The 15,699-nt window shown below is 37.7% G+C and overlaps 1 protein-coding gene across 1 annotated transcript in view; it reads left to right on the top strand.

Annotated features, from left to right (window-relative positions):
• Positions 1 to 15,699, top strand: part of TTC9 (tetratricopeptide repeat domain 9) — a 53,715-nt gene that overhangs the window by 28,054 nt on the left and 9,962 nt on the right. The window contains exon 2 of the mRNA XM_027844668.1: positions 1,709 to 1,891. Within this exon, the coding sequence (XP_027700469.1) occupies positions 1,709 to 1,891 (183 nt within the window). The remainder of the gene's footprint in view (positions 1 to 1,708; positions 1,892 to 15,699) is intronic.

Raw genomic sequence — 15,699 nt, 5'->3', positions numbered from 1 at the left:
TATAACAGTTAAGCTTTTGCTAGAAATGATGATGATCAAGGTCAATATCTGCCTTTTACATTCTCATTTTTCAGCGTCAATGACTTATTTGAATAGATCCTGTTGAAGCTGTTGCAATTATATAGTGTTTTCTTGTCATCTTTAGTTTTTCTTCTAATTGGATGCTGATTTTGCCATTTGTTTTAATTCAGCAATGATCTGACCACACAGATTCTCATATGACTTCCATATCAGTAATCATTTATAGTGTCTTAATAGGATCACTTTCATTTTTTTGTGCTATTTATCAGTGCTTACCAAGTCTAGCGCCTTTATAGCCACTTTTAATTTAGTCCTAATATGCAAGTATAACTATAGGAAACTAGGTCTGTATCTTTTTAAGAAAAAAAGTTTCTTCTTCTCTTTACATGACCCACTACTTTTCCTAGAACATTACTAGATTTAGAGCAAGAATATATAGCCTCACTTTACAGACAAGAAAACTGAGGCCCAGAAGCGTTAAGTAACTTGTCTAACTTCCAATTCCATTCTGGAATGTGATCATAATGCATAAAGCTGAGACTTTTTAGTAGTCTGTAAGATATCTACCTCTTTCATTTCTCCAATGTTAGCCATATTTTCCAACATGCTTATCATCATTCTCCCCTGAACCCACCTTTGCACTGATGTCACCAGATATTAGCATATATATAATATATATATAGGTATGTATGTATTGAAACCAGTACCACCAATCACTTTGTTTCTCTAAAAGACCTCCGAACTATCCTAAAATATAGCTGAAACTTTTTGTCTTCTGGTGTTGAATATTTCTGATATTGAATATGTATGTTTTATATTCACGATGTTGAGTCATGGTGTTGCATATTCATGTGATTCAGTTTTGCTAATAATTTCTCAATTTATTGGCCCTTAGTTAAAGATCTCATATTTAATGTAGCAGCAGTTAAGTTAATGTTGTGATTTCATTGGTATGGGGAACTTCCAGATAAGGAAACTCCCTCTTTACCAATGCAGGTTAGCACCTTCTCTGTAACTTTTAATATTACAGAATTGCCTAGATAGTCAAGAAATTACTTGCCCAGGGTCACACAGTCAGTATGTGTCAGATGTTCTTCCTAGCTCTGTCAGCTAGTCAGCTCTTTATCTATTAGAGTATGCTGCTTCTACAAGTTAAAGTTTATAGATGGTCTAAAATCTGTCATTTGTAATGTCCTCAGGTGCTTTTTCTAGCATTTTAACACTATTACTACAGAAGGAGAACAAGGTGGGGAGAGGCACATAGAGCAGAGAACCAATTTTTTTTTCTTCGTTTCATAGATTACTGTGGCCAAAGAACTCAAAATCTCATGGCCGAGTCATGAACCTTTCCATGCTTGGGTTGATCCATAGCAGAATCAGTCTTTTACAAAGAGATCAGTTTTGATTTTATGTCAGGAAAAACTTCCCAATAAATAGAACTGAGTGAAAGTCAGGTGGGCTGGCTCAGGAGGTGGTGGGTCCCCCCTCTTTGGAGCACTTTAAGCAGAGACTGGAAAACCACTTATTAGATATAACACCGTAGGGATCTCCTTTGTGTGTGAGTTAGACGAGGGTACCACTCAAGTCCTTTCCAACACTCCAATTCTGTGATTCTGTGAAGGAAGCTCATCAATTACTCTATTCTGAGTTCATAGCCTTCTCTCTTCTCCCCTCCCAACCTTTATAGCCTGTCTGCTCCAAGCTGAACTGGTGAATTATGAGCGAGTCAAGGAGTATTGTCTCAAAGTTCTGAAGAAAGAAGGGGAAAATTTCAAAGCCCTCTACCGATCAGGTGTGGCTTTCTACCACCTGGGGGACTATGACAAGGCCCTCTACTACCTGAAAGAAGCGAGGTCCCGGCAACCAACAGGTAAGGCAGTAGCAACTTGTTTCTTATTGGCTAGCATAGCAGATTTTTCTGGACTCTTCTTACATTAGGTGGCCTGTTTTCAGGACTAGATAATGGAATGATAACAAGGACTAGGTTGTACCTTTAGAACTTTGTGGTATGTATATTTATAAAGGGTGGATAGAAGTTTGGGTGCCATATTAGGGATAGAGAAAGCAACTATTTAGCCCTTAAAGAGGGTTCAGTGTTCCATATCCACTGTACACCCCTCCCAACATAACAGACCAGCGCCTAAGCATCCTTGACCCTTGACCCCTGAAAAATGAGAGGTGACCCCCCCTCATTATTAATTAAAATAATTCTAGAAAAGCTAACTATAGCAATAAGACTAAAATCAAAGATATAAACATCATCAAAGAGGAGACAAAACTATCTCTGTTTTCAGATGACATGATAGTATATTTGGAAAATCCCAGAGAATCAGTGAAGAAACCTAATTGAGATGATTAGTAATGTCAACAAGATGGCAGCATACAAAATAACCCCACAAAAGATCATCTTCATTTCTATAGCACAATAGCAAAATTTAGGAGATAAGGACAAAGGACACAAAATGTCAGGGAAATAACCTATTAAGAAGCACCCAAGATTGCTATCCATACAAACTCAAAATACTCTTTACAGAAATAGTAGGAGACTTAAATAATTGGAGAGAGATAATAATAGTTAGCATTTATATAATGACACTCACTGCTTATGAATGGGCTTTGTCAATGTAATTACAATGACAATTTGTTCAGTCATTTTGAGTCATGTCTGACTATTTGTGACCCCATTCGGAGGCAAAGATACAAGAGTGATTTGCCTTTTCCTTCTCCATCTCATTCAATACATGTGAAAACTGAGCCAGGAAAACCTGAGTTCAAAGTGACAATACTAACTAATTAATTTATAGATTTAGTGCCATACCAATCAAATTATTGAAGTGATAATTTTTAGAACTAGGGGAAAAATAACAGAATTCATTTAGAAGAACAAAAGATCTGGAATGCCAAGGGAAATAAGAAAAAGAAATATGAAGTGAAGGAACATAGCATTACAAGACCTCAAGCTATATTATAAAGCAGTAGTCATCAAAATTATTTGATAAAGGTTTTTAAAATATATAAGTAAATAATAGGAACAAACTAGATAAGCAAGAGACAACAGCAATTAAAAAGAGTTTTATTGGATAAATCCAAGAACATGAATTCCCGAAAGATTCTCTTTTTGACTATGACTTCTGGGAAAAATGGAAAGCCATTTGGCAGAAATTAGATTTAGACCAAAAGCTTGTGCCATATACCATAGTAAACCCAATTTGATACATATCCTGAAAATAAAAGGTCATATCATTTCAAAAAATCAGAAGAGATCAAGATCAACTATGGCAAGGGTATGAATTCTTAACCAAACAAGTAATAGAGGTACTCATAAAAAACAAAATAGGTAAATTTTGAGTATATAAAATTTAAAAATTTTTGAATAAATAAAATTAATGAATCTATAACTAAAAGAGCCAGTGGTTGAATGGGGAAAAATTTCATCAAATATAACCAATACAGGATTAATATATAAATATCACACAAAATGATGCATACTATATAACACAGATATATAAAACCAGGAGCCATTTACAAATAGGTAAGTGGCCAAAGGCTATCAACAGTTTTCTAAATAAGAGTTGCAAACTATAAATAAGAAAAATATATGCTCCAAATGACTAATAGTCTGATTAATACAAATGAAAACAACTCTGATTTCATTATTCAAATTGGCAGAGAAGAAAAAAGATAGAAACAGTCAGTGCTGGGGAAGATATGAAGATGTAAGCACACTGATTCACAGTTGATGAAGCTGTGAAATGGTCTGCTTGTTCTTGATTTCAGTTTGCAGAATTGTGCAAGAAAAGTGACTAAGCAGGCCATACCACTTACCCCAGCAATCCCACTCTTGAGCATATACTTCAAGGAAGCTAAAGGCAAAAAAAGAGCTCCAGTGGATACCAAAAGATGCATAGTTGCACTCCGGTAGCAAAGAATTGGAGACAAAGTGGGTACCCATAATTTGGAGAATGACTGGAAAATAACTTAGTAATGAATGTATGAATGTCCTAGAATAATATATGCAATAAGAAATGAAGACAAATGTATGATTGTAATAAAATAATATTATGTGGTAAGAAATGGGGACAAAGAATTCTGAGAAAAGTGGGAAGATTTGTATGACCTGATGGGGAGCAGACAAATAGACAACAATGACTGTTATAGCAAGAAGGAAGTTGGATTCTGAGTAATGAAAAAGTCCAAATGAAGAGAATGGAGAAGTGATAATGAAGGATATTTCTCTCTTACAATAGGGATGTGGAAGAGAATATTTTATAAATATTTTATATTTTATAATTTTGTATTTTTATTTTAAATATATTTTATTTAGTTAAATATTTAAATATATGTATGTTTCATATACATATATTTTAAAATGTTATAATAATTTATAAAATTATAAGACATGGTCTCTGATTCAGATGTTTTACTTTGCTGTTTTTCTTTGGAGTGAGGGGTGAAATGACTGTGATTTTAAAATGAAAGGCATCAATAAAACATTTTTAGAAAAAGAATAAAGAGAGGTGGGACAGAATGAAGATGGGTGGCTTAGGATCAGAATTAGTTCTAAGAGATCTAGAAGGAACAGAATTTGGCCAAGTCAGTATTTGCATAGGATAAAAATCCCAACATACCGGTCCTGCTGGTCCTTCAAACCTGCTGTGAATTAGTAAACTACATGACAGGGGCCAAGACTATGGCTAAGAGGAATAGTAATCAACATGGTTGGGTTGGGTGGTGGTCAGTAATCACTAGCTGTGGCAAGGGCTGTGGCAAAGGAATGAAAGGGAAGAGAAGTTAAAGGGACAAAATGTGTCCATTTTAAGTCACTACAACTAGGATCCCTAATTAATTGTACATAGACCTGCATAGTCAATAAAGCTGTCATGGTCCCTGCCCTCTGTGAGTTTATATTTAAAGACAATTACACAGAACAATCCAAACAGACCCAGCCCAAAAAAGAAAATGTCAATATGACAAGCAGATAGGTCACAGATGTGGGAGGCAAGAAAAGAGAACACCATGAACCCAGAACAGGGCTGACTCATAGCCTTCTTTCCTTGTCTTACAGGTGAGAAGGGGGCCCTGAAAAAGTAGGCTGGGAAAATGTACACACCAATGTTATTTAGGATACCAATTAACTGGAAGCAAAATGTGTGCCCAACAATTGGAGAATGGCTGAGTAAATCAAACAGTCAACATTTAATAAGTACCAACTTTCTGCCACACACTATGCTAAGTGCTGGCCTCAAATAAATTACAATCTAGTGGGGAAGACAACATGCAAGCAAATATGTACAAAGCAAGCTATATTCAGTACAAATAGGAAATAATTAAAAGAGGAAGGCACTGGAATTAAGAGGGATCAGGGAAAGATTCTTATAGAAGGTGGAATTTTAGTTAGGACTTAAAGGAAGCCAAGAAAGTCAGTTGTCAGAGCGAAGGAGAGAGAACATTCCAGGCATGGGGAACAGCCAGAGAGAATATGCCCAGAGCTGAGAGATGGGATGTCTTGTTTGTGGAACAACCAGGAGGCCAGTGCCACCAGGTCAAAGAGTTGTTGTCATTTAGTCAATTACTTGTGTCCAACTCTTCATAGCTCCATTTGGAGTTTTCTTGGGAAAGATACAGGAGTGGTTTGCCATTTCCTTCTCCAGCTTATTTTACAGATGAAGAAACTGAGGCAAACAGGGTTAAGTGTCTTGCCCAGAGCCACACAGCTAGTAAGCGTTTGAGGCCAGATTTGAAGTCAGATCTTTCTAACGTCACGTCTAGCACTCTATCCACTGCACCACCTAGCTGCCCTAGATCAAAGAGTCTGTGTTAGGAAATAAGGTATAAGAAGACTGGAAAAGTAGGAGGGGGCTAGGGTAGAAATGGTTTTGAATCCCAAACAGAGCATTTTGTATTTGTTCCTGGAGGCAATAGAAAGTTATTGGAGTTTATTGAGTGGGGTAGGGGAGGGGAGGGTGTGTGTGTGTGTGTGTGTGTGTGTGTGTGATATGATCAGACCTTCATTTTAGGAAAATCACCTTAGTGGCTGAATGGAGAATGGATTAAAGAAGGGAGAAATTTGAGGCAGGTAGACCCATCAGCAGGCTATTGCAGTAATCAAGGCATGAGGTACTAAGCACCTGCACTACAGTCAGGGTACTGTCAGAGGAGAGAAAGAGTTGTATTCAGGAGATGTTGCAGAGGTGAAATCAACCAACTTTGGCAACGGTTTGGATACGGGGGATGAGAAATAGTGAGGAGTCCCTGATGACTAGGTTGTAAGCCTGAGGGTCTGGGAGGATGGTGTTATCCTCTACAGTAACAGGAAAGGTAAGAGGGGTGAAAAGCTTAAGGGGGGAAATAATGAGTTTCATTTTGGACAGATTGAGTTTAAGATGTCTAGTGGACATCTGCTTTAAGATGTCTGAAATGCAGTTGGAGATGCAAGACTGGAGATCAGAAGAGAGTTAGGGGCAGGAAAGACAGATTTGAGAATCATTAGCATAGAGATGGTAATTAAATCCATGGGAGCTGATGAGATCACCAAGTGAAGTCGTATAGAGAGAGAGGAGAAGAGGATCCAGGACAGAACCCTGAGGGACACCTACATTTAGAAGTCATGATCTGGAGGAGGATCCAGGAAGGAAGACTGAGAAGTTGTCAAATAAGATGGAGGAGAACCAGGAGAGAGTAGTATTTCAAAAACCTAGAAAGATAAAGAGTGTCAAGGAGGAGTGATCCAAGGCTGAAACTTGTCTGAGAGTATTCAGCCATAGGATAAGGTGGCTAGAGGTGCAAGAAAGGGGAACAGTGAAGAATTGAATTGGTTTACCAAGGAGTCAGGATGGGGAGAAGAGGAGAGAGTGGCTAGTAGAGAGAAGGTGGTCTAGGAGAGAACTGAGGACTCAAGGGATTGTAGGTCACAGTGTGAAGAAAGAGTGGGGTTATATAAAGAAGGTCAGAGGGAGAGGAGAAAAGCTAATAGATTGTGGTTGGCTAAATGATAAATTTCAGAATTCTTGAACATGGAGATGGTACATTTATAGGTGATGGCAACATCAAAGGTATGACCATTTTTATGTGTGACTGAGGTGGGGAGGAAGAGTAGCTTATGGGAGGTGAGCAGGTAGAGAAATTGAGTGGTTAAAGTATTTGAGGAAGAATTAACATGTACATCAAAGTCCACTAGTATGAGGGCAGGTGTTGGAGTGGAGAGAAAAATTGCAAGCCAGGCATCAGACTTATGGAGGAAGGAAGGGGTGTGATCTTGGGAATTACCTGACCTGTAAATAGTAGCTACTAGGATTTTGATTGGGTGGTAGATATAAATAAGGTAAACCTCAAAAGAAGAGAGGTTACTGAGTGATGAAGGAAGGGAGAAAAAAAAACCTGGAAGTAGAAATAGGGAGCAGTGTCTTGATCAGTGAGCCGAAGAGAATAAGTGAAGATGAAACTAGTGCTGGAGAGGGTGGCCAGGGAAGCTGTGTCATCAGGGGAAAGCCAGGTTTTAGTAAGAGTTAGTAGATGGAAGGAGTGGGAAAGGAATCGATTTAAGATGAAGGGAAGTTTGTTTCATATGGAACAGGCATTCCAGAGGGCACAGTGGAAGCACTAGGTGGAATTTAGGAGGAGGCTTTGGAGTGGGAGGGTTGAGGAGGATGGTAATGAGAAATCTGGTAGAAGGGGGTGTGAAGTGGAGTTAGAATTATGATCTACAGGGGTTCAGAATCACTGGAATGTGAAGAATATTACCAGATACGAGAATGTTCATTGCTAAGTGGAGAGTACCACTTTCCTTTTTTTAAAATTTATTTTTAAATAATTAACTAATATAATTAATTAATCTTTTAAATAATTAATTAATTGATTTTTAGTTTTCAACATTCACTTCCATAAGATTTTGAGTTTTAAATTTTCTCCCCCTCTCTCTCCTCCCCCCTCCCCAAGACAGCATGCAATCTGATAGAGGCTCTACTTATACATTCATATTAAGCATATTTTCACATTAGTCATGAGGTAAATAAGAATTCAAATTAATGTGAAGAACCACAAGAAAGAAGAAATAAAACAAAACATCAAAAAAAAAAGGAGAGCAAATAGTATGTTTCCATCTGCGTCCAGACTCCATAGTTCTTTCTCTGGATGTGGATAGCATTTTCCATCATGAGTCTTTTGGAGTTGTCTTAGATCCTTGAATTGCTAAGAAGAGCTAAGTCTATCAAAGTCAGTCATCACAAAATGTGGCTGTGTACAATGATCTCCTGGTTCTGCTCATTTCACTCAGTCTTTCTAGGTTTTTCTGAAGTCTGCTTGCTCATCATTTCTTACAGCACAATAGTATTCCATTACATACATATACCTCGACTTGTTCAGCCATTCCTCAACTGATGGGCATTCCCTCAATTTCCAATTCCTTGCCACCATAAAAAGAGCTGCTACAAATATTTTTGTACATGTGGGTCCTTTCCCCATTTTTATGATCTCTTTGGGATACAGCCCTAGAAGTGGGTATGCATAATTTCATAGCCTTTTGGGCATAGTTCAAAATTGCTCTCCAGAATGGTTGGATCAGTTTACAACTCCACCAACAATGCATTAGTGTTCCAGTTTTCCCACATATTCTCCAACATTTATCATTGTCCTGTTTTGTCATGTTGACCAATCTGATAGATGCGATGTACCTCAGAGTTGTTTTGATTTGCATTTCTCTAATCAATAGTAATTTAGAGTATTTTTATATGACTATAAATGGCTTTAATTTCTTCCTCTGAAAACTGCCTATTCATATTGTTTGACCTTTTATCAATTTGGGAATGACTTATATGCTTATAAATTTGACTCAGTTCTCTATGTATTTTAGAAATGAGGCCTTTATCAGAGACATTGGCTGTCAAAATTGTTTCCCAGTTTTCTGTTTCCCTTCTAATCTTGGTTGCATGGGCTTTGTGCAAAAACTTTTAAATTTAATGTAATCAAAGTCATCCATTTTGCATTTCATACTGTTCTCTATCTCTTTTGGTCATAAATTCTTCCCTTCTCCATAGATCTGATAGGTAAACTATTCCTTGATCTCCTAGTTTGCTTATAGTATCAGTCTTTATATCTAAATCATGTACCCGTTTTGACTTTATCTTGGTATAGGATGTCACATGGTGACATGGTGGCTAGTTTCTGCCATACTATTTTCCAGTTTTCCCAGCAGTTTTTATTGAAAAGTGAGTTCTTATCCCAGAACCTAGAGTCTTTGGATTTATCAAATAGTAGATTACTATAGTCATTGACTTTGTCTGTTGCATACCTAATCTATTCCACTATCCACCACTCTGTTTCTTAGCCAGTACCAAGTAGTTTTTGAGAGTACCACTTTTCTACCCATAAAGTACTGGTGCAGCAAGAGATGCAGCCTGAAGTCGAAGGGAGGTTTGCTCTCTGCACTGGAGGTTTTCCACATCCCAATTGAAAAATCGGGCTGGCAGCAGCAAGTGGAAGATACTTTCTGTTGGTACAAATGGAAGTGGTTGTTTTGGGGCAGACATCTGGAAGATACCTTGGCCTGGCCCCAAGCAGCCTTTCCTTAGGGAACATGCTACACCTAGCAGAAGGTAGAAGCCTCAGGATGCTAGCACACGTGTGGTCTGAAGTCTTCTCACCTGAGGAGGATAAACTATAGTATGTAAATGTAGCACCTGCTCTGATGACTCCCCAAACTTGCACTTCCTCATAGATTGGGTGACCAGAGAATGACAGTTACCTCAAGTTCTAGAGGTAATCTTATTACTTTAGCCTTTAAGCCCTCACTAATGTGCTTTCCATTTATGATCAGCCAAAAGACTTAATTAACTCTTAACAAAGGCATTTACTCAGATAGTACTGCAAGAACAACAGTTATAAAATATCCTCCCTGTAAACCTGAGTTATACTCTTCCACAAATTAAGCACGTTATCCTCAGGGAGAGTTGGCTTAGAGTGTTATTTAAGCATACATGTAGGATACACATATGGCAAAGGCAACTCACAAATTCTGGTACTGAAGGGCCTGGATATCCTTTCTCTCTTTGTAGAGTCCTCAGATAGCTCTTTCTGGAGTGGAGCATCTCTGTTGGGTGGGTTGCTTAGCTGAGCTTTCAGGAGTTCCTTCTATCTACAACTCAGTTCTTAATCGCCAGGCCTGGGTCCTGCTTTTCCCTTAGATGACTCTCTCCCCTTTCTCAAATGTGAAAACTTGTATGAAGTGATGCAGAGGGAAGAAAGCGGAGTCGAAAGAACAATAGATGCAGTGTCTATGGTAGTATAAATGTAGCACTGTGTTGGCATTTTCAAGAAGATTGGGATGCTAGAGATGATTGGGCATTCACCTACATCCTAATCTCCTTGTCAATGCTCACTACATAAATAAAGGAAATATTGATGGGCCACAAAGTTCTGGTTGAATAAAACCATCCATGTTAGTATCATACTATCAAAGTTAGATAGGCAATGTAGAGTAGTGGATAGAGAGATGGTCATGCAGTCAGGAAAACCTGGGTTCAAGTCCTGCCTTTGATACAGCTCATAGACCTAAGAATGGGAGAGACCTCAGAGTCTTTGTATTCTAAACCCCTCATTTTGCAGATAAGGAAACGGATACTCAGAGAGATTAAGTGACAAAGTGTTATAGATAGTGTCAAAGGTAGGATTTGAATGCAGATGCTCTGACTTGAGCAATATTAGCTTGATGATCATGGGCAAATAAATCATTTACCCTCTTAATGTCTAAAATACCTCTTTAAGACTATAATTTGCAGGAAAGTTGACATCTGCATTGATGGATGGAATTACACAATGGGAGTTCCTTACACTAACAAAAATCGAAATCAAAGGACACAGTGCTCTTTTCAGTTAATATACTATATAGCACAAAATGTGTTTTGTAGTGGGGTCTGGTAGAAAGTTTCTGTATATCCAAACAACTTTTTTTCCAAAGGAAAGGAAGGTAGAACTAAATTAAAGGGTTTAAAAAAAGTCATCAATTTCATGAAATCTCCAAGGGCCTCAGTTGTCTTCATCCAGGCCCCGGCTGCTTCAGTATGGTCTCATGCCATCCACTACTGGCCATTCCAGTCTTCCTCATGCTCCAGGAATACGTCATCAGAGCCCAGCTGCAGTTCTGAGTGAGTACTTTTGTAAAGGGCATGCAGGAATTCCTTCACACAGGCTCCCTCTGTTCTGAAAGGGGTGCCTAGTGGAGCCATTGAATGTCAGAGATGGGAAGAGACCTAGGAGAGCTATAGTCCAACCCCCTCATCTCACAGAAGTGGACTCTGCAGACAGCTGCCAAAGAGAGATCAGGGGTCAGGGGCAAGGGCAGGCCAGCTGCATTGCTCGCCTCCTCCCTTCTCCAGCACAGAGAACAAAGATCAGGAGACACAAGAATTTTATATAACTCTTGTTAGAATGAATGCTGCAGTTGAAAAGGGGGATCTCTGCAATCCTGAGAGGTTGTCCTCTTGACAAGGGTAGGAGGCAGCAAGTATTGGACAATTAAATTTAATTCAGTAAGCATTTATTTGGTAATTGCTGTGTGTGGAATAGCACTGAGTTAGATGCTAGAGGACATACAAAGTTTAGATTTGAGCTTAGAATCAAGAAAACCCGAGTTCAAATGCGACCTCAGACACTTACTAGCTGTGTGATATTGGACAAGTAAAAAAAAATAAACAAACTCTGTTTCCTTCAGTTTCCCCAACTGTAAAATGAGGATGATAATAGCATCTACCTTCCAGGGTTGTTCTGAGGATAAAATGAAATCATATTTGTGAAGTGCTTAGCCCAGTGCCTGGCACGCAATTGGTACAAAGTAAATGCTAGGTATCATCATCGTTGTTGTTGTTGTTGTTATCATTGTTGTTGTCATTGTTATTATTAGATGAGCTGTGGTCCTTGCTCTCATGGAGTTTCTAGTCTAAATTGGGAGAAATAATAAAACAACAGCAATAATAATAGTTAACATGTATAATGCTTCAAGGTTTACAAACCATTTAACATGTATCATCTCATTCAATCATAAAGAACTTGTGAAAAGTACAATGGAGAATTGTGAGACAAAATGCTTGTGAGGTTGGAAGGAAAAGGTTATTACAGATGAAAAGTATTATGCAAGGTTTTATGAAGGAAGTAGCATTTGAGTTAGACTTTAAAGGATGGGTAGGAATTCAACAAGCAAAGGGGGAGAGGGCATAGGGGTTACAGTGGACTGAGGGCACAGAGTCAAGGAAATGCATTGTATTTTCAGGGGGTAGAAAAGGAGTTTTCCCATTTGGTTGGAGTACGTGGAGAGGAGTAATGTAATGATGATGATGATGACAGATAGCATTTATATAGCGCTTTAAGATTTATAAAGCTGTCTACAGATATCTCATTTGATTCTCACAAAAATCCTGGGAGATAGCTGCTATTATTGTTCCCATGTTATAGATGAGGAAACTGAGGCAGGCAGAGGTTAAATGACTTACCCAGGATCACACAGCTACTGAAGTATCTGAGGCTATGTTTGAACTCAGGTCTTTCTGACCCCAGGTCAAGATCTTTACCCACTGCATCACCTGGGTACTCCTGTAATAAGACATGAGGCTGGAAAATAAAGGCAGCACCAGATTGAGAAGGGCCGTGAATGCTGGGCAAAGAAGATTGGACTATATTTTTTAGATGATGGGGAACCTCCTGAAGATTTTTGAGTTTAACTACCAGGTGGCATTGATAGTAATTTGCATATGCTCACTTCATGCCCAGCTGGGGTGGAAATGCCCAGTAAAAGCAATGTTTTCTATGGTATGAATTAGCCAGACTCTCATTTCTCTTGATAACATGGTGCCTGTTTATCAAGGGATCTGTGAATGTGTGGGTCTAGCGGATAAAAATTAACTTTTGACTGTCGTCCTCTCCATGGACATCTCTATTTTGTCATCATTCCGTTCATCCATGGGAAACCATTCCACCGTTTGAGCTGACTTACTTCACTTGCCATTAGTCATGTGACCTTGGCATAATGGAATGGGCTTCATGCAGGAACAGACAGGCATACATGGTTAATGTAAGTGGCATTTCCTCTTGGCAAAGAATCACTAAGAAAATAAACATTAAATAATAACCATAGTATGCAAATAGAATAGTCATAGTAAGCATATAAAACAGCTACCAAGCGCACAGCAAGCCCAAACACTATGCTTCCTCAGATACTGGAAATCCCGCTTAGTTCCCCACAGCCATTGTTTCAGCCGGCAAAGCAGTGTCCATTTGAATTTTGCCTCACAAAATAAAGAGGCGGACCCCCCTGAAAGTACTCTAATCCTGCCAGATCCAAGGCATAGAAAGTAGATTCTGGGTACAGATGACATCAAGAGCTCAATTTAGGCCAAGGAGTATAATTTAGGATCTGAAATGAATAGAAAGTCAGAAGGGCTCATACTTCCCCTGGCATTGGCTGGTTGATTGCTAGCCAGAATCCTTGGCATTATTTTTCCTTTCAGTGTCATTTCTTTATGACATTGAACACATGGGCCCCCATCTTTGCCTCAGCTTCTTCTCAGACAATTTCTCTCCCATCCTCTCAATACAAAGACCCCACTTGTCCTTCTAGAAGAGAGCAAGGTGAGTTGTAGAGTGAGGAGGCTTTTCATGAATAAAGCTGGGAAGGGGACGGAACCTTATAATGTTTCATCTTAGGAGAATTTGCATATTACAAAACAACCTTATCTCATAAAAAGTTGTACAGGACTGCATCCCCAACCCCAGGAGAAGGGATTTTTGAGTTCCCACTGGCAACCAGTTCCCAGAGTACTAACATAGAACTAGATGTGAGATAATCAGGCCCTAGGAGAGATGAGTTGATCATGTAAAGGCAAGGACTTCAGTCTGGAACAGAGAGTGAATCTCAACAAATATCACCACTTTCATTGGATACTGCCTCCTTAAGGAGCTGACCATTTAAGAGTGAAGTGTGACAGAAAATAGGAAGAATGGGGGTAAGATACATGAATATAATAAAATAGAAGTAAGCTATGAGAGAGCTAAAATTTGATCAATCAGAAGGTCCATACTCATTATGGACACAGAATATAGAAAAAATAGAATGACAAAATTTAGACTAGAAAAGAAAGGAAAGGAAATAAGGATGAAACAAAGGAAAACCTTTTAAAAGAGGGTGGAGTAAAAGGATGCTACTTAAATAAGAGATTGGAGATAAGTCGAAGGGAAAAGAGAAAAGATTTAATTTTCTACCTCATATTTAATTAGGTGGAGAAAGAAAAAGCACGAAATATGAGAAGTAAATAAAAATAAAGTTGACGAAATTATCAATTTAAGTAAATTCAAGGAATTGGAGTTACCTCAAGTAAATGAAAACTGGGAGACAGCCTGTGGGAACAGAATAACATCAAGGTAATATAAGCAAAACTAGTCATGAGGTCAAGTACTGAATTTAAAAGAGAGACCAGTACAAAAGAAATAATTGGAGAAAAACACAAGCCTAATAATCATAACCCTCAATGTAAATAGATTAATCCAATAAAACGAGAATGGCAGAATGGATAAGAAAACAAAATCCAACATTCTTCTGTACACAAGAAATTCACATCAAAATAAATATACAAAATAAAATTAAGAGACTGGAACGAAATTTTCTATGCATCATATGGTTCCAAAAACAAAAACCCATGAGTAACAATCACATTAGACAGAATAGAAGTAAAATTTCATGTCAAATGCCAAGGCAAATATAGTAACTACATCATGTTTAAAAGAACCATAGAAAATAAAACAATATCAGTACTAAATATGTGGGCATCAAATGGTATTACATCTAAATTCATAAAGGAAGTTAGCTGAATTTGAAAAAGCCATAGGCAATAACATAATAATTGTAAGAGATTTTAGTGCTTTTCTTGGAACTGTAATAATCTAACAGAAAGATAAACAAAAAGGAAAATACAGAATTTTAGAGAAGTTGGAGTCGAAAAACTTATGCCATCTTTTGGATGGGAGCATTGAAGAATGCTAGGGCAGAGAAATTATAAATAAATATAAAAGAAACAGAAATACTAAGCACATCTTTCATATACTATAATGCAATGAAATACAGGGTATCCCAAAAGATCTTAGTGCAGTTTTAAGCTTTAGTAACTTTGTTTTGTTTAGCTTTATAAACTACCCTCTTGGTAATTTAGGTAATATCATAAATTTCACCATATTGATGTAATATTTATCATATTAGTATAAACTGTAGGTGACAAAAGCTTAAAACTGTGCCAAGATTGTTGGAATAGAATGGAGAAAACAGAGGTAGATCAAAATGTAGACTTGATAATGACATCATACATAATGATTAGACCAAAGAACAAAACATAAAAAATTAATAACCGTGAAAGAGAATGAAAGCAATTAGACAAAATAACAAAATCTCCAAGAGGCCACCACAACAGACCTTAGAGGAAAGAGTTATTTCTCTGAAAATATACATTAAAAATAGGAAAAAAAGAGAATTAATGAACTGAGTGTGTAATTAAAGCAAAACTAATGGGATGTTGCTAAGAGTGGGTCAGGAAGAGGTATATAAGGGAAAATGGTATACAAAAATAAAATATATCAAATAAAGTACATTTTAATTTGTTTAAACTAGAACATCAACAATAAAAAATCCAAAATTAGCACAGGAAA

This window comes from Vombatus ursinus, unplaced genomic scaffold (assembly GCF_900497805.2).
Source record: "Vombatus ursinus unplaced genomic scaffold, bare-nosed wombat genome assembly UNPS02014945.1, whole genome shotgun sequence".
Taxonomy (NCBI): domain Eukaryota; kingdom Metazoa; phylum Chordata; class Mammalia; order Diprotodontia; family Vombatidae; genus Vombatus; species Vombatus ursinus.
Note: the sequence above shows the minus strand (reverse complement) of the source record. Positions and strands in the feature narration are given on the sequence as shown.